Raw genomic sequence first — 25,190 nt, 5'->3', positions numbered from 1 at the left:
GAGGTTGTTAAGGTCCATTTAAAATAGATGCTGAAAGAATATTCAGACTGTCTTGGAAAAGACTTCCAAACCTGCTGTGAGAAGAACGTGACCTCTGTGAATCCAACCTCTCTAAGTCTAAAATGAGGCATAACGTATTATCCTCTCTTTCTTTGATGCCCTTTGTCTTAAATTCTGTAAAGAGTTTATATTTTAGGGGAAAAAGACTAAATTTTATTCCCCTTTCTATAAAATAAAGATGGCGTATATTGCTACCTCTCTCTCTGATATTCTTTCTTCCCGTCCTCGTGCCTGGGCAACGAGAGAATGGAAAATTCTATCATCGTTATTCTGCAAAACAACAAATTATTATTATCCTATTCTCCTAATAAATGATCCAGGATCGAGGAGAATCATTCAAGATTCCTATCCTAGGACATCAGGCCGTAATGTACGGTTCAAATACTTGAAAGAGCCTCTCACCCAATACTGAGAGCTCCTACGAGTCTTTTCCATTACCAAAACATTACAAGGTCTCCCTTGTTATATGTTTACATAGGAGTAGGATAATATAACATCCTGTTAATAACAATGAAAGAGGAGAAAGAGGAGCTGCATGGTTCAAGGGACTAGCCGAAACGTGCAATAAAAAAGGGGTTGCCAAGGTCTTTCTAAAACCTGCACCCAGATTAACTTGAGTCCGATATATTTTCTATCACTAGTCTCATAATGATGAGGAAAGCGAGAGACCTCTAAAGATATCAGTTCTCTTCACCATGTAAAAGTTTCTATAAAGCAGAAGAACCCACTTATCCTGACACGTACTACGTTCGCCTGTGCGATATCTAGAATAATTGTCAGTAGAGGGTTGATCTGGCAAAGAAAGTTTCTCCCAAAACAACTCCTCTTGCCAGGAAAGAAGTCGCTCACGCGACCACTATATTACCTGACATGAGAAGTCTGTTCTTGTTAGAGACTTCCGCAATTTCAGTTAATCCTGACAAGGGCCACGGCCGCCTGTGCGACAACTTGTGTCCCTGTCAGAAAAAAAATCTTATCTTGTGTCAGTTCTCAAAGAGGAAACTCTTGGAAAGTCTATCTCCAAATACTGAGAAATTGGAGATCCTGATGTCTTGCGCCTGGTTGGCGCCTCACATCTGGCTGGCGCCTCGCTCCTGGGAGGGCGTCACGCTTCTGGCTGGCGTCTCGCGCCTCGCAGCGTCCCTCTGCGCTTGACTGGCGCCTCGCTCCTGGGAGGCGTCACGCTTCTGGCTGCGCGCCTCGCTTCTGGCTGGTGCTCCACGCCTGGTTGGCGCTTCGCGCCTGGCTGGCGCCTATCGTCCTGGTTAAAGCCTGGCTGGAGCTTTTATGGCCCATTACTAGCAACCGTGTCAGGAAATCTCTATATCAAAATAAGAAGAGGTGCTGTAAGAATCCTATAATTCTACAGTACTTCCATAGTTGGATGTTTCTTCTCAATTTTCCTCTAATTCGAGTATATCGGAAGGGGAATTATTCTTTCCTCGGTTAATTCTTCCGTATCCCCCCCCCTCCCCCCCCCCCCCCTTTTTTCCTGAACGAGAAATATTTTGGATGGTGCTCTTGGCTTATTGCACCAGGCTGGCGCTTCTGCGCCGGGCTGGCGCCTCCTACTAATTATCTTTATGTTATGTGCCAGAACATCTGTGTCTTTATCCGACATCCTTTCATATGTTAATTCCGTTCTTATGAAAAACTATTATATACGTAGTATAATCCATTCAGGGAAACCATTTCCCACTAAAAGAATGTTTCCCATCCGACTCATACAACTTACTGCGCAATTATCCGATTCTAATACAGTTGTGTCCTTTCTCGAAAGACTTAACCATACCGTAGTCTTGAAGTGAATCTGTATTAAATCTCTCTTCTCACTAAGTATGTACTCTAATAAGCCATGCTTTCGTAAGTATGAGTGCATTAAATAATATAATGTTCTGCTGCATTAGAATCCTTTAATCATGTTACCTACGGTAAACAGCATTGAAAGGTTGTAATATCTTTCTTATTGAAAGCTTCCTAACAAAAGGCAGACAATATTTTATTTATGATAACTACAGTATTCCCTCAATCCGAGGCTAAGACCACGATTGTAGGGAAGAGATACGGTTAGTTATCCCATTCCGCAGGAGAGAGAGCTGTAAACGACCGCTCACAATGACTGAGAACATGGTACTGCGTTGGTCTCACTCTCAAAGCGAAAGCAGTCTTCGAAAGCCGTCTGGCCTTCCCTTTCCAGAGTTGCCAGTTACTCCATTAAATAAAGGAATCTTATAAATTATCGAATTTCAGGAAGTTTTTATATAAGCATAATTAAGCGAACGAGACTTCGACAAGTCTAGAAACTAAATAGGTGTCGTCTAAACAATCCTTTTAAACAATTTCTTCCTGGGAAAGTCCTAGAAGGGTACTGGTAATTCATGGAAACCTCTTCTAACACGAAGAAAAATGTTTCTATCCTACTCTCAATTCACCACTAAAGATATGCTTCTCCGATCACTTCTCGAAGACACGATAGCATCATATAACTCATACTCTAGCGTAATAGAATCCTCTATAATACTGTTACATTAAGGTAAACCGTATTAATTTAGGAAATTTTGTAAGGATTTCACTTGACCATTATAGCATAAATTTTGGTATGTGTATATGCCTTGCCATACCGTAGTCCTAAGGCGATTTGTCCTAAGCATGGTAGGAGCTAGAAGCTTAAAAGTCATACATAAGGGATTTTGACGTAAGGAAAAATCTATTTCTGGGCGATTGGTTCGTGTCGCCCAGCGAAATATCCCTTTAATCCATTATTTCTAAGGTAAATGCACTAAACACATACCAGAGAATAAATAAAATAAAGAAAAGGTCAGTACCACTGACTCGCTCACCCTCTAAGAGGGCGTCGGTATGAACACTAGGGCGAGTGAGACCACTACCACGAACCTCTTACCAATAGAAATCTCCTACGACAAAACCCCCACAAGAGGGGAGCCGACCCACAGAGTGGGCAGCAACTACTACTACTCCATCCCACGCTGCCGACTGCTGCGCCTCTGGTGGCCATCCTTTCTGTTAGCGCACTGTGTACAACACGTACTTTTTTGCTCTCTGTGTTTTTTGTGCCCCTTACGAGGATTTATCTAGATATGGAGCGTTCAGCCATCGCATCAGCTAAGTTAAGTATCTGTTAGGTTTCTATTTGTTTTTTTTCCAGCTTTGAGTCAGTATTTGCCGTTTTTAGGTATAAATACTGGCTCTTGGTCGGAAGCATGGCGGCATTGTTCTGCCTCGTGGCGGGTTCGTTCTTGGTCTTCCATACCTAGAACCTTCCCTTGTTACTTAAACGCTCTATTGCTAGTTATCTTTATTATGTTAGGGGTCCAGCCTACTTGGTTTATGTCATGCATGCATGTCTTCTTTACCTTGCGTAGGCAATTTTCCATCCAGACCCTAGCCACAGCTCTTAGTATCGGCCCCGGCTAGCTTTGAGTGGTAGACTTTCTTACTTTCATTTTAATTTAATTTTAGTGATTTTATGTATTTTAGATTAGCCTACGGCGTCTGGCATATTACGTTAGCCTAGGTCCTGTATTTCATGGTCCCCACCAGTTTATTGCTTCCTCTCATCAGTTTTGTTGCTTCTCGATAGCATCTCACTGATTAGTTGGTTGCTTTAACCTAGGCTATGTTTTTTTATGTGTTTTCTTATGTTACCGCTCCGTGGTCACCATGTGATCGCGAAGCAGCCAGGCGCCCGTCCAGTCACCCTACCCTCCTCCCGCTCTCCCATAGAGCCGGGGAGGAGGTCCGTCCTCGCTCGCTCCACCCGTGCCTGTCTCCCTCTCTCCCTACGCGGAGGGAGTAGGGGAGGCTGGACAGACCCAAGACTGGACTTGACCGCACTCAACGAGATCCATATAATTCATTCGATTGACAAATAATCTAAATCGTTCTCATCAGAATAGATCTATATCTAAAAATGCACCGATGGGGAATTTTATGTTGAAATAACAATTTCATACCCCATGGGATAGCGCTCTCGTCTAGTTGCGAAAAAATGTTCGAACAATGACTTTATCACAATGTTATCGAATGATCTCTAATATTAGAAGGCTTTAAATCGTCGCCTGATTTCGAATGGTGGATCGATTAATGTCATTCTCATTTTGAATAATTCTACCAGAAGGCATTATACGAGGATCTTCGTCAATTTCATTCATTCGAAGTTCTCCTATCCATTGTGGAACAGTAGGCAATAAAAAGGGAGAAACACTGTTTTTAGGATGCCTTTTCAATGGCTATCCCTGGCAGTCTGGGACGCTCTACAAAACCTGCCGAGGGGACGCCTGACCAGTGGGGATTCTCTGAAACCTCCTTACGGTTTTCGACATTCCTTCTCCTCTGGGCTTGTGAGCTTGGAAGAGGTCTAGACCTGAGAGCGAGACAGAGCTGATCAGACGCACCCTCCATTGTAATGGGGGGGGGGAACACTATATTCACTTCTTACGTTCTAAGAGTTCGCATTTGAACTATATCCAAAGTCTACAATTTGCAAATATGATATTGTAGATCTGCGGAGAAAGAAGGTGATGAGGATGCAACAACTACTAGTACTGTTACTACTATAATTGCTCGTTAACACAAGAGCTAATAAAGCTTCTAAAGGATAGTTACTTTTCTGACTTCCCCAACTAGGAAGAAAGATATACATTTCCTCAATCAAACTCTAACACTTATTTTATTAATGAATAAATATAAGTAATTTCCCTTTCATGAAGTATAAGTAATTCACTTTCGTGAAAGTGCATGAATATAATTTTACATATTGCGCCATTGTGGGATTACGGCGCCTTTGACTGGTCTAGAGTTTCCATAGTAGGTATGCAGCGGCCGTAGGCTTTAAAATCGCTTAGCGTCGAAAATCACTTAGCGTCGGCAGCCAGGAACGGGAGCCCTGCCGCTAACCGAGGGCCGCCTGTATAGACCAGATAAGGAGGGCGGCATACCCCGGAGTTGACATGGTGGTGGTAGTGGTGGTTACCAGACCGTGGGTTACCGGTCTGGAGCCACTCGCCAGGTGATACAACAGCCCCCGAACACTTGGTGTCCCCTGGAGTCCCAATGAAAACCAAACCTGACCGAGGTCGTCACTCACGGCAGGCACACCTGAGGAGGCAAAGGTCGGGTTAGTAGGGGGGTTCCCCTGAGCAAACAGAAGACCCCGTAAACTGGATGTCGGGGTATCTCGCCCCCTCCTCCACGCTCGACCGATCGGGTGAAGAGAAGGAGCAAGAAAAACAACCCCCCCCAAGGGGAAGGAGCCATACGTGGGAGCTGAGACGGAGGAAGGAAAGAAGACGATGTGTCCGTGACCAGGGGAGTAGCCGGAGAACCCTCCGATGACTCCCTGGCAGGCTTACGTTGTTTCTTCCTCCCCTCGTATCGCGCCCATTGCTCCTCCGACCACAAACAACACAAATCACAAGGCTCGGTGCAGGAGCATTCACGCCCCCGACACCAAGCACATAAATCATGAGGATCTACCTCGATAAAGGAGCGGAAGGTCCCACACTTGCGGCCCTCCACACCAGGGCACAGTCTGCGGCTGATGGTGGGGCGTGGGGAACTCTCCAGCTCACGAGAATCCATAATGACAGAATACAGTAGTACCTCGAGATACGAAATTAATCCGTTCCGAGGCGCCCTTCGTATCATGAAGTTTTCGTATCTTGGACCACATTTTACATGTAAAATGGCTAATCCGTTCCAAGCCCTCCAAAAACACCCCAGTAAATTTCATAATAAAGTTAAATTGACCTATAAACAATGAAATACTACAACAATTTGACCATTCAATACCTAAATTAATAACAAAATGCAAAATAACCTGTAAATAAAGTGTATATTAGTGTACAGTAGACCCTTGACTCACGAACGCATTGACCCACGTACAACTCGATCCCCGACCAAAATTATAGGTAAAATTTCACCCTTGACCTACGAACTAACTTTGAGATACGAACAAAAAAAAAATGCGGAAAATAAAAATTCTGTTTGGGTCATGAACTAATTTTGAGACATGAACATTTGAAAAATGCTGGAAATTTCTGGAAAATAACAATTCACTTTGTTTCACAAACTAATTTTTAGACACAAACATTTGAAAAATGCGCGAAATCGCCCAGCACACGTGAGAGCGTTTGAGTTGCCATGGGAACAGCCATCCTCCAGCCGCCCACGCACGGCGTCACCCACGCATCGCTCTTTGTCTCATCTCATTGTGTACAAGACGTTCGTCAATTCGCTTAGCATTTTTTGCGCTAAAACTTGTGATTTTCTTCATAATGGGCCCTAAGAAGTGAAGAGTGGTGGTGAAAGTAAGAAAGTGAAGAGTGATGGTGAGAAGAGGGTGCAGAGGAAGATAACCATTGAAATAAAGAAAGAAATCAACTGACGAAGAGGAGGCTGGGGAGGAAGTTACAGATGTCAGCAGTGATGTGATAAAAGCCGCATTGGAAAAGTGGAATGATGTCCAGTGCTTCCTTGAATTGTATCATCCGGACAAAATTGTTACGAACAGGATCGTGAATATGCTCAATGAAAATTTAATGAGCCATTTCAGAAAAGTTATGCAAGGAAGGAAAAGGCAACAGACATTGGATAAGTTTGTGATTAAAACGTTCACCAAAAAAACCTAGAAGAGTTGAATCTCCGGAACGAGATCTCCCCGACCTGGATGGGGGAGGGTCTCCTTCCGCACAATAACCTCCTCCCCACCCACCACCCTCCTCTTCTCTTGTCCGTCAAGCCAGAAGTCTCGCCAGTCATAGTAAGTGTTCACTTTACAAACGTTTTTATAGTGTTAGTTTACCATTTTAAATTATATTATTAGATATATTAAGGTTTTTTACACTGACTTTTACATTATCTGTGTAAAATAAGGCAAAATATACATAATATATATTGGTTCGTAGGGGTCGAGAACCAATTAATATTATTCCCATTAAACCTTATGGGGAAAGTTAGCTCCGAGTCACGAACAATTTGGAACACGACCAAGGTCTAGGAACGGATTGTGTTCGTGAGTCAAGGGTCTACTGTACATGGTAACAAGAAATATACTGTGCGTAAAATGTGGAAGCTTACCTTTCAAGTGAGGCTATCTCCGAAAGTGGCGGCAGAGGCGGAGGAGGACAAACGGCAGATAACGTATGTACGTACGTATACTTAACTTTACGAAAACACATAAAAAATTTAAGGAAAACTAAAACTAAATTTAAGAAACAGATTAACAAAACTTTAACACTTAACACACAAAAACTAAAAATTAAATTTTTTCTTTTTTTAATTTTTAACTTTTTTTTTACTTTTACGTACTTTTTTTTTTTTTTTTTTTTTTTTTTCTTTTTTTTTTTTTTTTTTTTTTTTACAGAATTTCAACTTCATCACCACTTTCAACATTCTATTTATCACTTGGTTCTTCCTTTTTGCTTTCAACTTTCTTTTTTTCACCACTTGGTTCTTCCTTTTTGCTTTCAACTTTCTGTTTTTATCACTTGGTACCAACACCAGCAGACATTTCAGGGGGAGGAGGCGCTTCTCTTCCAAAAATTTCTTCACTGTCGGGCCGAAACATAGATTTACCCACTCCGTGAACAAAACCCTCATTACCCAGGCTTTTGCATTAGCCCTCCACATCACTGGAAGCTTCTCCTTCAGCACTTTGTGGGCCTTGAAGGCTCAAGGAGTCTCGGAATGATACACCAGTAGGGGCTTCACCTTGCAATCCCCACTGGCGTTCGAACAAAGTGCGAGCGTAAGCCTGTCTTTCATAGCTTATGCCCGGGTAGCTTCTTCTCTTCCTCCGTAATGTACGTCTGACGAGGCATTTTTTTCCAAAAAAGGCCAGTCTCATCACAGTTGAAAACCTGCTGAGAACTGTAGCCTTCCTTCGTCATCATCTCATTGAAAGTTTTCTTAAATGCTTCGGCCGCTTTTGTGTCCGAGCTGGCAGCCTCCCCATGACGCACCACCGAATGGATGCCAGTCCGTTTACGGAATTTCTCGAACCAGCCATGCGAACCCTTGAACTCTGGGGTTGGCGTTGAAGTCCCTTCCCCTCTGTCGTCTTCCGCCTGCGCAATCAAATCGTCGAAAATAGCGCTGGCCTTGTGGGCGATTGCTGTCTCCGTTACCGTATCGCCAGCGATTTGTTTGTCTTTTATCCAGACGAGGAGCAGCCGTTCCATCTCGTCGTGCACGTGGCTCCTCTTGCTGGACAAAATAGTGATGCCCTTCGACGGTGTAGCTGCTTTGATGGCATCCTTCTGTTTAAGGATGGTGCCTATTGTCGACGGATTACGCCCGTATTCCTTTGCGATCACACTCAATCGCATACCAGCTTTGTACTTCTTGATGATCTCCATCTTTGTCTCCAAAGAGAGCATGTGCTTATTTCCGTGAATTTCAACTTTCTTGGGACCCATGACTACGTTATCTTGTACGTAATTTACGTATAAGTTACACAATAAAGTTTTTGCACAACACAATAATACGTACTACAACGAAATCACTAACGAATTTACGTTACTAAACAAAATAGTTGGACCGAACGAATGCCGCGTGTGTACGATAAAGATGCTGGTACGAAGTGGCCGAGGTAGGCACGCCACCACGTACGTATAAGATGCATGATGGGAGGGATGCTGTCCAATAGGAGAGAAGGATCTCATGCGGTGACCAGCATCAGGAACCATAGGAGAGCAGGAGGATGGTGGCGAGTCTACTAGTACTAAGATGGCGGCGCGAGTTTTCAAAATTGTTATCCGGGCGAATCTCAGACTTTCAGAAATCTTTCGTATCTTGAAAACTTTTTGTATGTAGAGCCGTTAAATTTTTCGCATTGGCTTTCTTATCTTGAGTTTTTCGTAAGTTGAGCCTTTCGTATCTCAAGGTACCACTGTAATTACAAAAATCACAAGTACTTACTGGATTTTCACACAAGCACACTAGAAATAAAGGCAAACCAAAGTTTTAAAGGTACGAAGCATGCGACGATGGCGGGCAGAGAGAAGTGGAGAAAACGTCTGTCAACCAGCGCGGCCAAAAGCAAAGTGGTTCTTCACCCCCCAGTCGCACGGTGCGCTGACTGTCGGACAAGCAGTTAACTACCGAACTCCCTTGTTCGAAGCTTATGACCGGTTCCAGCTGCCGCAAGTTACATTCCTATTGTTAAAGGACCGATGGTTTGTATTACGTATTGGAACAAAATCCCTTCTTAAACTGGGAGTTCTTGTATATTGTCAAATACAGTAATTCATCACCTGATATTTAAATGCTAGGTGAGATGAATTGGGAGGGTAGGAAGGGCTGTTGTCTGTATGGGAGTTTTTGCAATTGTTATTGGCTTAAAGGCACCAACATAACTTAAATGTCATTTTGTATATCACTTTTGAGCTAAGGTTGGAGGTTGGGTGGGTCTTCTGTGTTTCAACTATCTCCTGTCATTTTTTCAACTTCATTTATTTTAAAAATACTTTTTAGGTTGATTGGTTAACATAGAATTTAAGAATTATTGTATGTGACTATTATAATATGAAAATAGAGTACCCTGTTTAATACCAATTGATAAAATAAAGTTTTATATATGTATATTAATCAAGTAATTACATAGCTATTGGTTACTTGTCATGGCAAGCGCTTCATAGCAACAAAAGATAAGCTAAAGGAAATGAAAACGCATCTTCAAGAAGTTCTGCAGCACGGAGGCATTCGCGCATGTATTGGAGGCGCCTGTTCTCATGATTGTTCTGGAATCGTTGGGCGTGTTGGGAAACGCGACAGGCACCGAAGTGTCATGAGAAACGCCATGATTTCTGATGCAATATTCCGTCAAGATTCTTCAAAGAAGTTCCGGTAATCTCGGGAGCCTGTGACGTTCGCTGGTAAGCCCCGCCCCAAGAATGCCTTATAAATACGACCGACGAAGTAGAAGAGAGCAGAGATCATCAGTAAGAGTCACAGATCAGATTATCAGTGAGAGATCAGCAGCAGAGATCATCAGAGAGATAAGAGAAGAAAGAACAGACGATGGATCAGAGAAAAAAGGCGTTCGAGAGTTTAATCGGGATCTGGTCAAGTCGTCCGGGAGTGGACGACCGAGGCAGGGAAGAAACGTTGTACAAGAGGTTTTGAGGGGTTCCTGCCCTTCGAGTATCAAGAATAGGCATTGTTTTCTGCAATATGGAGTCAAGAAGACGTCTGTAATTTCAGTTCTCCTTTTGTGGAGCCACCGCTTCGAGCATAGATCTCCGACAGCGCAAAACTTGCTAGCAAGTACTTGCATTACCTCACTTCTTCCCCAGTTCACGCATTGTAAGATTTTACTTATGGTATGTAAATAGGAGAAACCACTCTGCATTTATCTCTGTTAGTGAGCTTGTAAATAAACTTTTGCTGTGTCTGTGTATCTTTCTATGTTCGTATCCCCAGTTTCAACTGTTGGTGTTGAATTCTTTTTGTTAATAATAATATCGAACTTGGAGCGGACACCTCTCTCTCGGTCCGTAACATTCCTAACCTATAGCAGCTTAAAAATAAAAATTTGCGCAGTGGCACTAATATCATTTGTGTAGGTGAAAACGTCCCACTCACTTTCTGGTACTTCCTTACCTGTTGAGAGAGCTGCCGCAAGTGGTTACTGCCTCTGTCCGGCGCTTCTCTCAACTTGTAGTGAGTGTGGCAGTGTAGCCAAGGGTTGCCCCTACATTATTGGGAACTTAGCAGCAGAGGAAGTACACTGTATGCTGACAAAGTTTAAAAGATTCCCTTGCCCTGGGTGCAGACCAGAACACAAAGGAACACAAGCACCTACACCACAACCCAAACCATTAAAAACAAAATGATATTGTTATAACACAATAAAGCTTCATACATACTTACCTGGCAGATATATACATAGCTAAGACTCCGTCGTCCCCGACAGAAATTCAAATTTCGCGGCACACGCTGCAGGTAGGTCAGGTGATATACCGCCCCCCTGCCCTGGGGTGGCAGGATTGGAACCATTCCCGTTTTCTATTCATATTTTTTCCCTTCCACCTGTCTCCTGCGGGGAGGCTGTGGGCCATTAATCGTATATATCTGCCAGGTAAGTATGTATGAAACTTTATTGTATTATAACAATATCATTTTCATACAATCAACTTACCTGTCAGATATATACATAGCTGATTGACCCCCTTTGGTGGAGGGTAAGAGACAGCTAACATGGAATAGACAGGTAAACAACATATGTTGTAGGTATAACAATAAAACCTTGGTTCCTATCTGATAGGTGGTAAACTTCGTGGCTGTTGCCCGGTAGTCTGCATCACCTCAAGACTTTAGCGATATATGTGATCTATGGCTAAGAGTTCTTGTGGGTCTGCCGATGGGGTATGAACCGCTTACTCGGCAGAGCCTGAAAGGACTTTGTCAATGGGTACTGGACCACTTCTATGACAATACACCTTATGAAGGAGTGCAACACCGATCCTGATCACCTGATCCTAACACGAGGGTTCACACTCACATTGAAAAGAGTTATCCCCACACTCCTTTCAAAAACCCCAATAATTTCACTAAGTTAAAAAACTTTAACTCAAAGTTAAGGATCAGTGTCGGCTCCTTATCCCAGTAACGTATCCGCAGAAACGTATAAACCAAAAAAAAAAAAAAGAGAAGGATCTATCGTAGGTTAACTTGACATCCTTTGTGTAATGAGAAGTCAACACAGAGTTGCCTCTACCGTACAACACAGCTAATATGTCTTATATGACATATTGTTATGTAAAGAACAAGAATTTGCAAAAGAGCGCACTTCCTGCGCTTTTAATTCTCAGCTGTTGAAGGAATCAAGTCACTTATGAAGTGCTTAGGAGATCTCCATGTTTCAAAGAAGACCAGGGCTTTCTTGAAATGGATCTCTCCCGTCTGAAGCCTGAAGCCTGGCAGGAACCTTGCGCCTGGCTGGTGCTTCACTCTTGGTTGGAGCCTAGCGGTTGTCTGGTACCTTTCGCTTGACTGGCGCCTCGCATCTGGTTGACGCCTCGCTCCTTAGCTGAGATTTGCGCCTAGAGCCTGGCTTGAGCCTGGCTGGCGCCTCGCGCCTGGCTGGCACCTTGCGCCTGGCTGGCGCCTCGCGCCTGCCTGGAGCTTCACGGCTGGCTGGTACCTCGCGCCTGCTGGCGCCTCTCTTCGCGGCTGGCTGGTACCCTCGCGCCTGCCTGGCGCCTCGCTCCTGCCTGGCGCCTGGCGCCTGCCTGGCGCCTCGCGCCTTGTTTGGCTCCTCCCCACTTGCCGGAGCTTCAAGCTTGGTAGAGTCTCGAGGATGTCTGGCAATGTCCACATCGGACACTCTTATCCGTCCTATATATTCGCATCTAGCGCAACTGTGTCAGGTTGTAGGCCCGTCTTTCTCCTCATCAGACAATGACAGTGTTCTTGGGGCTGTCTGCCTCTGGCGTTTTTTACGCCTGTTTTAGCATAAGGCTCCTGGTTGGCGCTACATTGTCTGAAAGTCCTGAACATCCACAATAGTAAATCACAAGACTGGAGAAGGGTGGAAGAAATTCTTCCACTTTGAGCTTTGGCCTCTCCGGCAAGGGGAGGTGATTGTAGTCAGCTACATCCAGTATACGATAGGATATCTAACAGTATGAGAGATAAGAGTCTTCCTCGAGGAGGATCCTTCTTGAGTACTTCCTTGCTCACGAGATCTCTTCTTACCTGTTGAAGGGCCTTCTCGTTGCAGAATCTTCCCTATCCTTGTCCGAAGGAAGGGAAGAAGCTTGGAAGTCGAAGGAGACTCCGAGCTGAAATTTGGTAGTACTCCTGATTTCTAGCTCTTTATTGTATCCCTCTGAACACCTTCTGGAAGCATTTTCGAGCGTCATCGCATTCCAAAGACTCTGTAGGCAAACGTTTTAACCATTCTACTGTAGATGAAAACGTAAGTACCCTGCCTGGACAACAAAACCTCTATCTGAAAACATTGAATCAGGAATAGGGGGTTTTAGTTCTTTTCTAGACATACTATGCTGGCAAGAACCCATTGCCTATCTCCATAGAATCTGATGCGAGATTCCAATGCTAAAAAATTCACTTGTCTTCTTGATCGTTTGGGACCAAGAGAAACAAAGAATTCCCTCATAAAAATTTCTCAAAGAAGTTTGATGAGGAGCAGTTCCATCTTGTCGGAACATAGAATCTGTGGCCACAAAAAAAGATCCCATTATAAGTACATGATATCCTACTCTTGTCATATTGAGGTATCGTATAAGATCCTGAAGATCTTAATCCTCTGCTATCTCCAATCCCTTTATAGAGACAGAGTATAGCCTTTTACTACGTTCTTTGATAGCAGATATATACAAAGGTGATTCTTCCCTCTGAAAGGGAAGAAAAAACCGCTATGTGGTTCACAGAGGTATCGGAAGAGGACAGTTTCCTCATTCCCTCTAACCACGATCTGCAGCAATTCTATATCTTGCCCATGACTATTGTCATTTACCTTGAAAAATCCTCTCATTCATGTCCACTTCTGGTCAGTCTGCACGCAGACAGACTCAGAGTGGAGAGGTTGTTAAGGTCCATTTATAATAGATGCTGATAGAATATTCAGACTGTCTTGGAAAAGACTTCCAAAACATACTGTGAGAAGAACGTGACCTCTGTGAATCCAACCTCTCTAAGGCCAAAATGAGGCATAAAGTATTATCTTCTCTTTCTTTGACGCCCTTTATCTTAAATTCTGCAAATAATTTATATTTAGGGGAAAAAAGACTAAAGTTTATTCCCCTTTCTAAAAAAAAATAAAGATGGCGTATATTGCTACCTCTCTTGGTTCGAGGAAAAGGAAGTAGTCTATAGGAAGCCTGTTCGTCTTCTACCTTACTAAGAGATCTATGAAGAAGACTTTCCGCAGGTTCTCACAACTCTTTCCAATAAATGTTAAACATGTTAACAGTTATTATCGTCGATCGAGAAGGTTCTTTTTGTTAACGCGAACAGGAGCGAAAAAAGAGAGATTCTCAATGCTCTTTGCGATATGAGAGAGTCGTAGAATTGGATTAAGTGATTAAATGGGTAACGAAATCAGGAACGAATCTTGCCGTTACCGAGCCTGGTGTCCGAGAGGCTACTGGACTCTTAGGTTTAATAACTCGCTAAAACGAGAAAATCTTGGATGGTGCTCTTGGCTCACTGCGCCAGGCTGGCGCTTCTGGCGCATTGCGCCAGGTTGGCGGTTCTAGCGCTTATGTGGCCAGGCTGACGCTTCTGGCGCATTGCGCCAGGCTGGCGCTTCCTTCTAATTCTTTTTAGGTTATGTGCCAGAACACCTGTGCCTTTATGGTACCCGACATCCTTTCACAGTTATTCCGTTTAGTAGGAAAAAAAACTATATACGTAGTATAGTCCATTCAGGGAAACAAGTTCTGCCAACAAAGAGAATGTTTCCCATCGACTCATCCATCTTCTGAGCAGGTACTCTAATAAGCTATGCTTTCGTAAGCCTGAGAGCATTATATAATATAATGTTCTGCTGCGATAGAATCCTTTAATAATGTTACCAACGGTAAACAGCATTGAAAGGTTGTACTATCTCTCTTATTGAAAGCTTCTTAGCAAAAGGCATACAATATTTATTAATGTTAGCTTAACTATCCCCTCAATCCGAGGTTAAGACCGCGATTGTAGGGGAGAGATACGGATAGTTATTACATCCCGCAGGAGAGAGAGATAAACCCGACCGCTCATGACTGACACCTACATGGTACTGCGGCACTGCGTTGGTCTCAGGCTCTCAGCGAAAGCAGTCTCCGTTAGCCGTCTGGCCTTACTCTTCCAGAGTTGCCAGCTACTCCCTTTAATAAAGGAATCTTATAAAATTATTATCGAACTTCAGGAATTTCTTATTAAAGCATATTTAAGCGAAACAAGACTTCGATAAATCTAGAAGCTAAGTAGGTGTTGTCTTAACAATCCCTTTAAGCGTAGTCCTTCCTAGGAAAGTCGTAGAAGGATACTGGTAATTGAGTTACACAGCAAAGAAGTAACTACGGTATGTGTTTATGATTTGACCGTATCGTATTCTCATCCAGCAGATACTCTACTACCTTCTACTATCTTCGTTCTTTTCGTTAATAGAACAATGAAAGAGTATATATATATCCTTAAGGAAGGAAGTTAATCCAGGAACTCTTTAAATCTTCGTGATTTCCTCATAAATTGCGGAAGAGACAGAATTCCTGTTCATCACTAGGTTTACGGAAGGAAGTAGATATTTCCTATCCGACATCATACCCAAACGTCGATGAGATTCTTATTAAGAAAAACTCCCAAAGCTCTTGCCTCCTCAAAACGAGGGAAGAGCATGGATGAAGGAGAGAGTCCGCATTGAGAGGAACTGCCTAACACAGGAGTCTTCTGAAAAGGGGCTTCTCTTAGTATCAGAATCCTTCTGACAAAAGCAACGGCCGCCTGTGCGACATCTTGCACATTTGCCAGGGGAAAGTTGCTCAGGTTAAAAAACTCAAAGAGGGAGTCTCGCGACTGACCTCTCTCTCAAATGAAGATTTTGGAATATTCTGACGCCTGGCGTCTGGATCCTTGCGCCTAGCGCCTGGCGTCAGGATAGTTCCGCGCGCCTGGAATGTTCCGCACGCTAGAAAGGAGACTCGCTCCTGGAACGTTCCGCTTGCGTGGAAGGTCCCGTGCGCCCTGATAGATCCGAGCGCCTCTAGTCTTGTTATACGAGCCTCTTGCCAGTAAACGTTCAATGGAAGCATCCTTCTGATTGCCACTCTACTATAAGGCTCCTCAGTCTAGCCGTCTGTTTTCTCTTTGAAGGCGCCTTGCGCCAAGAAAAAAGTTCTGGAACGCGGCTCGCGTTTATCTGTATGAACGAGGCTCGCGCTAGTCTGTTGGAACGCGGCTCGCGCTAGTCTGTTGGAGCGCGGCTCGCTGCTGGCTGTTGGAACGTGGCTCGCGCTAGCTTGCTGGCTGGCTCTCAGCCTCTCGCTCAGTGTTCTCTTAGTTTTCAGAGAACGAGCCAGATCGTCCGAACTCCAAACATGTACATTCTTCGTCTTTTCGGATGTAAGATGAAGAAACGGAAGAAGAGACGCACTTTTAAAAGGATGCCTTTCCAATGGCTATCCCTGGCAGTCTGGGACGTTTTACAGATCCTGCCGAGGGAACGCCCGATCGGTGGGGATTCTCCATAACCTCCGTAAGGCTTTCGACTTTCCTTCTCCTCTGGGCTTGTGAGCTTGGAAGAGGTCTAGGCCTGAGAGCGAGACAGAGCCGATCGGACGCACCCTCTACTAATTAGGACGCCTTTCCAATGGCGAACTTGGCAGTCTGGGACGTTCTACAGATCCTGCCGAGGGGACACCTGATCGGTGGGGATTCTCCATAACCTCCGTAAGGCTTTCGACTTTCCTTCTCCTCTGGGTATGTGAGCTTGGAAGAGGTCTAGGCCTGGGAGCGAAACAGAGCCGATCAGAACGCACCCTCCACTGCACTAACACTAAAATCACTTCTTACCTTTCAATAGCTCGTATTTTGAGCTACATTCCTTTGTCTTCAAATTGCAATATGAATTTGAAGATTCTGTGAAGTAAGAAGGAGATGAGGATACAACACTACTAGTATTGTTAATGCTCTAACTGATCGTTAGTACGAGAGCTATAAAAACTTCTAAAGGAAGCGTAACTAATTCTATTCCTGACTTCCTCAAGAAGGAAGTTAGCCTCAATGCAAATTCTAAACATTTACTACACGTTATTATGAATAAATATCAAAATTTTCCTTCTTGCAAACTATGCGAGTGTCTACCGAAAAGTTCGGTAGTTACACGTAAACAATTCTTCGAAATTTTCAAAGCCAAAGTTATTAAAACAAATTAATATGCGTATGCCGAACCAAAGATCCAGTACTTCCCTGCAAAAGATAGCCCCAGAAGATCGATGGCGATGAAATCCAAAAATCAAGTCAGGAGGAACTGCAAACGTTGTTTACATTCCAAGCGACAGAAAAAATATGAATAGAAAACGGGAATGGTTCCTAATCCTGCCACCCAGGGCAGGACGGTAGATCACCTGACCTACCTGCAGCGTGTGCCGCGAAATTTTAATTTCTGTCGGGGACGACGGAGTCTTAGCTATGTATATATCTGACAGGTAAGTTGATTGTATGAAAAACTGGGGATTACTCTAGTTACAAAGTACCCCCAGGTTTCCTATACATAGACACAAAACTTCGATTCAAGGCGAGAGGATAGCAAAGGAACAGGAAGTTCCCTATGTTCCCTCTCCCAACACCATGCTACCATGGATAAAGGGCCTAAAGTCTTAAGGTCTCCCCCACTCTCATTTCCTGGCTTCTTCAGCAACAGACCCACACTCCACATGCAGTAGGTGTCATGCTAATGTTTATACCATAACGAATCCCTGCCCTGAATGTCGTGCGTGGCCTAGAGCACAGTGGAAGTTATTTTATAGTAAGAGGGAGCATCATAGAGTTTCTACCCTTCCTTCGTGGGAAGGCTTTTCTTCACCTCGCCCAGATGCTTCATCTTCTTCCTCAGTCACACCCCATGATGCTAATGTTGTCGCTTCTATGTCTCCTTCTTTTCTTTCATCAATTTGTCGTTGGAAGTATCAGGAGGTCCTCAGGCTGATTGTGTAATGTCACCCCCTCTTCCTCGAGAGTTAATTTGCTTCCTGCGAGGGAGGTGGCTTTTTCATCTGTTTCTTATACAGTGGGACCTCGAGATACGAAATTAATCCGTTCCGAGGCGCCCTTCGTATTATGAGTTTTCGTATCTTGGAAACACATTTTACATGTAAAATGGCTAATCCATTCCAAGCCCTCCAAAAACACCCCAGTAAATTATATTTCCAGGCCTAAAACACATGTTCTAGGGTTACAACGCCGATCCGACGGAAGAAATATGACTCCAAAAAGGCAAAATACTGTACATACTTGAGTAATATTCAACTGCATGTAATGTTCAACCCCATTTTTACTGCATTTATTAGGACTTTAGCATATGTCCCTTAGAAATAAGCCTAGCCTATGTTAGCGGTTGCTACTGTAGCCCAGTCTATGATTCTGACATCTAAACCCAAGAGCTAAAAGCTTAGAATATGCCAATAAAATGTATAAATAATCAGTATGTACTCATTTCAAATAATTATTAATCAATCATTAACTATAATACACAAACAAAGAAAAACACAAACTTTCCAATCGATTGTTTACATTCAGCTCTTACTCGTCTTACAAGTATCGAGTGAGCGCCAAGCAATCATTTTTCCTAGCACACAGTAAGCCATAAATTGTCATTAGTATCTCTCTTCAACTAATGAAACTACCAAACAGTATAATAACCATTCATTTCTATTCTTTATTCTATCTTTACCTAATGGAGATACCGAGTTACTGACAGCTATAATGAAACATACGTATACGTAACGTAATAATAAAACAGAAGAAGAATTCTAAAAAATACGTATTTGTTGGCAGTCTGATTTATTTTATATTTTATGATATCTAATTCACAATTTTTTTATTAAATATATTGCATGTACTCATTTCAAATAATTATTAAGTAACCATTAACTATAATAAACAAACAAACAAACAAAAAAAGCTTCCAAACGTCTGTTTACATCCAGCACTTACGAGTATCGAACGATCGACAAGCAATCACTTTACACAGTAAGCCATAAATTTTCATTATCTCTCTTCAACTACTGAAACTACCAAACAGTATAATAACCATTCATTTCTATTCTTTATTCTATCTTTACCTACTGTTTTTTTTTTTTTTTTTTTATTAAATGTATTGCATGAATAAGTTTTTCAATTTACAGCATCCTTTTACCAATAGAATACTTAAACCACAAGGGGTAGATGCTGACCAATAGGAGAGCAGGACCTTATGGGTGACTAGCATCAGGAACCAATGGGAGAGCGGGAGGATGGTGGCGAGTTTACTCAGTTGGCGGCGCGGGAGTTTTAAAATTGTTCTCGGTGGTTCGGGGGGCGAATCTCTGAACTTTACACCAACAACCTTTCGTATCTTGAAAACTTTTCGTATGTAGAGCAGTAAAATTTTTCGCATTGGCTTTCGTATCTCGAGTTTTTCGTAAGTAGAGCCTTTCGTATCTTGAGGTACTACTGTATTTCAGGTTCGGAGGTGTCTAAAATGGCGGCGGTCTGGGCGTCACTTGGGCTCCAGAAATACAAGATATCTCATTGAAGCATGTCACAATTGAAAGGGATAGCTTGGGTTTCTTAAAAATACTTGAAGATAACAAAGACCTAGTCTCTATAGCACCTCTTTCTTCTATCAAATGAGGCTGAAGCAAAGTGCAACACTCCAGAGACATTGAAATAACAAAAGAGGCTCCTCTGATTAAAACTTTTCTCCCACTAAAGAGGTCAGGTCCACAAGCGCCAACTCCTCACAATGAATCACCAGTTCAGTTGAAGGGGAGACTGAAGGAAATGCAGTCTGAAGCAGCTCATCTGAGTTGACACAATTCTGCTGAGCAAGAGAAGACAAAGCACCACCAGGCGCCATAGAAACTGGAAACAAAAAACATTTACTCAATGAGAAGATAAAGCAGGTAAGGATTTAGAATTAGAAGTACATGTTAAAAGAGATTGTTTTACCAATCGAGTCAACAAAACTTCAGAATTAGAACAACTCGCTACAGACACATCATTATCAATAACACTATCTACGTATACATATATTAGTCCAATTATTGTTAACAACCTAATTTTTATATGTCAATAATGAAGAGTCAAAATATGGTGCAAAGATTTACTTTTACTAAAACAATCTTTGTCAATGCATTAAAGAACACTCAAATCAAGAAAAACAAAGGCAGGCGACGGAGGGCACAGAACCACTTCTCTCAAGAACCAGCCCAGTTCCCTGGCAACAGCATCAATAACCTAGGTGTTGTGGCACCAGTTGTAGTAGTCATAATCAATCCCCTGGCAGCAATCTCCTCCAACTGTCACAGGGTAATCCTATGCTTGGGCTACAGATAGGAAAGGGCATTGACACCTTAATTTTACACGGTAATGTGAAAATTATTGCACTCTGTGAGGTGGGGGATCCAGAATGGTTCCTTAATATAAATACAGTCACACTTGTTATTAATGGTTCCCTAATATAAATACACACACACACCTATTCTCGACTCTAAAATATGGTTTACATCCTGTTTGAATTGCTCAATACGCTTTTCCTGAAATAAAAGGGAGTGGAAAATGGAGCTAAAGAGGACTCTCAGTACTGGTTAAAGTATAAGCACAGGATAAAGCCACAGACTGAACTGGGATAACTACATTCAAAGGACCTGAAAGAAGTGGAATGACAGGTTTATGATCTGACCTAATTATTTGCTTTCACAATCTAAAGTCCTTAGACAATCCCTACATTCCTCACATCAACCCTAAAGATCACACACTATAAATCCTGCTAACACAATAATCATTACTGTAGAACCAAATACTATTCTTAGCCTTGCTTCCAGTGGAAGACATCCTAACAAATAAAAATATAGTCAGTGAAAGGGGAATACAGGCAGTCCCCGGTCATCGGCGGAATCAGTTAATGGTAATGCGTTTTTATGGTGTTTGTCTAGCACCATAAAATCTGTGATTTATGGCGCCATAATGAACAAGTTTCAGTTAACGGCGCCATAAGGTGCCGATAATAGAGTTATGGCGCCATAACATACCAAACAGAGGCACCATTAACTGAAACTTGGCTAATGGTGGTTTTCACTTATCAGCACCCTGCCTGGAACAGAACCCCCGCCAATAACCGAGGACTGCCTGTATATGGAAACCATGAAATACACAATGGCAAAAGGGAAAACTCTGACATGAGCTCAAATATTTGAAACACCTGGTGGAGAACAGTTGAACTAGACAATCATCCACATTAACCAAGTGACCTTCTTTTGTTTGAATGCCAACTGGTCTATAAGCATGAAGATATAAGCTATCTTTAACAGTAAGAAAGATTCATCCAAAATAATAGTAATGCTTTAAATTTTATTAAACAACTGTTAGCAATGATGTTGTACTGTTTATCATATTACTTAAAATATTTTAATATAAAAAATTTCATTTCAGTATATACTACTCCATCTCACTGAAAAAATATCACTAATAAATATTCATCATCAGAACCAAACTCTTCTCACAATTATAAGTTGACAAAATGCTCTGAATTACTTTATTTATTTTTTTGTTTTACGTACACATGAAAACCTAATAATGTATGAAAACCTAATATGTAGTAATGTTGTTCTATGTCGAAATATTCTCACATACAATACTTCTACAACTCCATTTACCTGGCATACCTAGGATAGCTTCTTATAACCAACACTACCCTAGATTCACTAAGGTGAAAAAAAAATATGAGAGGTGTATTACTTTATATCCATCTAATGTTGTGAACTAGTTTATGAAACATAAAATGAGAAGACATAAAAATGGTATAGCAAATATCTCTAGAAATAAAGAAGATCCAATAGTATATAAAGGGAAAACAATAAGCATTTATTTCTTACTACAACTGAAATATGTGTAGATAAGAACAACACCTACCAGGAATCTGCCATCACTGGAAACAGCAAGTGAATATATGTGAGAGGTGTGACCAGTATGAAGATTTTCTGTTCCTTTGCGTCCTCCAGGTATGTGGCCAAGCCTTTTGCCTTCTATACTATCTGTAACACATTAAAATTATTTTTACAGACTATGAATTCTTCTTACAATTCTGCTTCACCTGTACTTGAGCCTTACACTGATGTACTCAAACTTTATCAGCTTTAAAAAAATATATACAATTTTCATAATATAATTTATTATTTGGATACTTACCTACTATTAAAGATAGCTTTCATCTCTGCGCTGATAGGTGAGTCAGCATTCAAAACTAGGATTGAATGGCTGACTAGATGACTGTCTAGTACACCTGATCTCCAGATGTTTGTTTAGAATGTTTTAGCTCTTGTCAGAATTTTCCTTGACAGCACTTCTAAGTGTGGTGAGGCTGGGTGGGGTCTAGTTTAACAGTAGGTAAGTATCCAAATAATAAATTTTATTATTAAAATTTATATTTTCATATGAATCTTACTGTTGAAGATAGTTGATTCCCACACTGACAAGAGGATGGTGGGAAGTGCAGCTAGACAAAATCTGCACAGCCACTTGTTAAAAGGTTTCTTGCATGAAACTCAAAACATTCTTACCTAATATAGAATCCTTTTTGGATCTTACTGTCGCCCGAAGTTGAATTTCATTCAGAGAGTTCTCGTAAGTGTGAAGCAAAGAGAGCCTTTTGGAGAAAACCATTTCAAATCAGCCAAGATGAAGCATAAGTGGAAAGAGAGGACCCCTGTGCCTGGGATTAAAAGCCCAATAAAACACCAGTCAACTAAAAATAAATATACCTGTATGTTTTACAGGTATGCTCCTAGACAATATATGTACCTTCATGCTCCCAAATTTATTAAAACCCAGGATTTAAAACAAAGAGCCAAATATATTGCTCTTTCTTCAGTTCAGGAAAAGACTTTTCCTCACTATTAGTAGAGGACTAAGGGATTTACTGTTTTCAAACACAACTGCACACTTCAAGTAGTGAGGGGCAAAAACCAAACTGCACTTTTACCACACCCCATTAATCCCATCCTCAAGCAAAAAATTGTCTTGAAACTAAATGAAGTTGCAACTGCTCTCACAATATGAATGTTTACCTTCCATAAAGGTAAAAGGTAAGGAGATAGTTCTCATGTGCTAACCTAATCAAATGTCACAGAGAACCTCATGTTCTTTGACAAAGACATTCTAGGTTTCTAAAACCACAAAACAAAGATTAACTTTACCTCTTCCAGGCTTAACCTTTGACAAAGACATTCTAGGTTTTCTAAAACCACAAAACAAAAGGTTAACTTTGACTCTTCTAGGCTTAACCTTCAACAATGACATACAAGGTTTTATAAAACTGCAAAATGAAAGGTTAACTTTGCCTATTCCTGACTTAACCTTTGACAAAGATGTACTAGGTTTTCTAAAATACAAAACAGGATCAAAATTTACCTCCTCCACCTTAATCTTTGAAAAAGATGTTCTAGGTGTCTAAAACCACAAAATGAAAGGTTAACTTTGACTCTTCCAGGCTTAACCTTTGATGACAACACTCAAGGTTTCCTAGAACTACAAAAGAAAAGGATAACTTTGCCTCTTCCAGGCTTAACCCATCGAAGTAAATTTTAACTGCTCTACCTGGGCAGAGAAATGTTTTCTCTTCTTCCCCAATTGAGGTTAAATTACAATTCTTACAAATATCAGAAAAAAAGCCTTAAAATCATGCTCGGCTCTAATGGAAAAAGACAAAACAGCATTCCTCTTTATTACAGCATTAAGGAGAGTGTTTGCAATAAATTTACCCTCTTAACTGCTGCTAGTGCTAACTAAAAGTTTAATAGTAAATACTGTGATGGAACTCATTCTAGAAGCTATAAAGGATCTACTGATGAAATTTAGAACTGTCTAAATTCCAGAGAGAGACAGATACTCATTAGTACAGGCTTCAATGTTAACTAATCTCAACACCATAGGTGCTGATCATAGGCCACATCTAACTGCACATGACACAATACCAAGGAAAGTATGGAATGATAACCTTGAAAGCAGACAGTGAAAAACTCTTACTATATCTAAGAAAGCAGAGAAACTGATTTTTAGTGGGGTACAGGTGCTAAAAATTCTTTTAGAACGGTACCATGAGGAATACACAAACCGCTGTTTCTGTTGCAAGGCCATGGTTGTTTTCCACTCGATTAAGGCTAGAATCTATGATACCTTGACAATCCCCTTAGTGGGAGGAGATGGTTGAGTATCTATAAGTTGTTTAGTGTGAGACGCAAAAGTTAGTGGAACTGCATGGAATTTAGTAGTTGGATTCAACTTATTTTAAATAGAATAATAAGAGTGACATCTACAGAGAGAGCTTGAAAGTCCAAAAATCATTTGCGCTGAGGCTAATAGGGGTGTCGGGAGTCATCGAGCAATTCTTGTAACACTCAAAATTTGTCAAACTTTCCTTAGATCAGATAAAGTGTAAGGGCATATGAGTCTGAATCAGACTAAACCTACTCAAGCCTGAGGGACCTCAAAGGAGTAGTAGTAGACTGGTCATTCCTATTCATTTGCATGTTAATAAATTCACATTGAGCACTCCTCTAATTCCACAGCAACTGTCGACTTGTGGATGTTATTATTATTATATTGTTAATAGGGCTTAGTTTTTCTAGACCTCTGAGTCTTAAGTAGACTCTTCTCGGGCTGGTTCTCAGGGATTAATCCTGAGAAGAAAAAAATTAGACTTTATTTAAGAAACCTGTTTTATTAAAAAAAATTTGATTGAAAAATCTTTGCTTTCAGCAAGAATACTTTTCATTTTTGAATTCCGTAGATAAATTGATCTTTGTTGTGCACAATTTGGGCATTCAACAAGTAAATGTTGCACTGTCATGGGTGTTTGATATCTATTACACTTCATTGGGTCAGCATGTGGTGTTGACATCAAAGTGACCATGTGAGAATCGTGCGTGTCCTATATGGAGCCTTGTTAGGATTACCTCTTCTGATCTTTCTTTTTGTGAAGATGTCCTCCATGCATACACTTCAGTTTTTATACTTTTAAGTTTATTTGTGGTGGTTGGCACTAAGGACCATTCTCTTTTCCAATTTTGGTATATCAATGGTTTGACAGATGTTATCCAGTCTGACACTGGGGCATGTGTAACTGTTGGAGGGATAGTGCAGGCTAATTTGGCAGCCAAGTCTGCATTTTCCTTTTCTTTTATTCCCACGTGCTGGAATCCAACATATTTCTATTGATAATCCTGATTGGAGGAGTTGATGAATTTTTATCTTTATTTCTTGTACTATTTGGTTTGCTGGTTTATACTGACTTATAGCATCTATAGCACTGAGTGAGTCACTGAAAATAATAGACACACTTTTTTCTCACATATTATATCAAGAGCCATTTGTATGGTTGTGACTTCGGCAGTAAATACTGA

The 25,190-nt window shown here is 41.5% G+C and overlaps 1 protein-coding gene across 1 annotated transcript in view; it reads right to left on the bottom strand.

Moving 5' to 3' along the window:
* LOC135219784 (U3 small nucleolar RNA-interacting protein 2-like) overlaps window positions 1-25,190 on the bottom strand; it is a 183,140-nt gene that overhangs the window by 61,154 nt on the left and 96,796 nt on the right. Inside the window, exon 4 of the mRNA XM_064256858.1 lies at window positions 21,703-21,824. Coding sequence (XP_064112928.1) covers window positions 21,703-21,824 — 122 coding nt within the window. The remainder of the gene's footprint in view (window positions 1-21,702; window positions 21,825-25,190) is intronic.

Source organism: Macrobrachium nipponense, chromosome 1 (assembly GCF_015104395.2).
Source record: "Macrobrachium nipponense isolate FS-2020 chromosome 1, ASM1510439v2, whole genome shotgun sequence".
Classification (NCBI taxonomy): domain Eukaryota; kingdom Metazoa; phylum Arthropoda; class Malacostraca; order Decapoda; family Palaemonidae; genus Macrobrachium; species Macrobrachium nipponense.
This window is presented reverse-complemented; position numbering and strand designations above follow the sequence as displayed.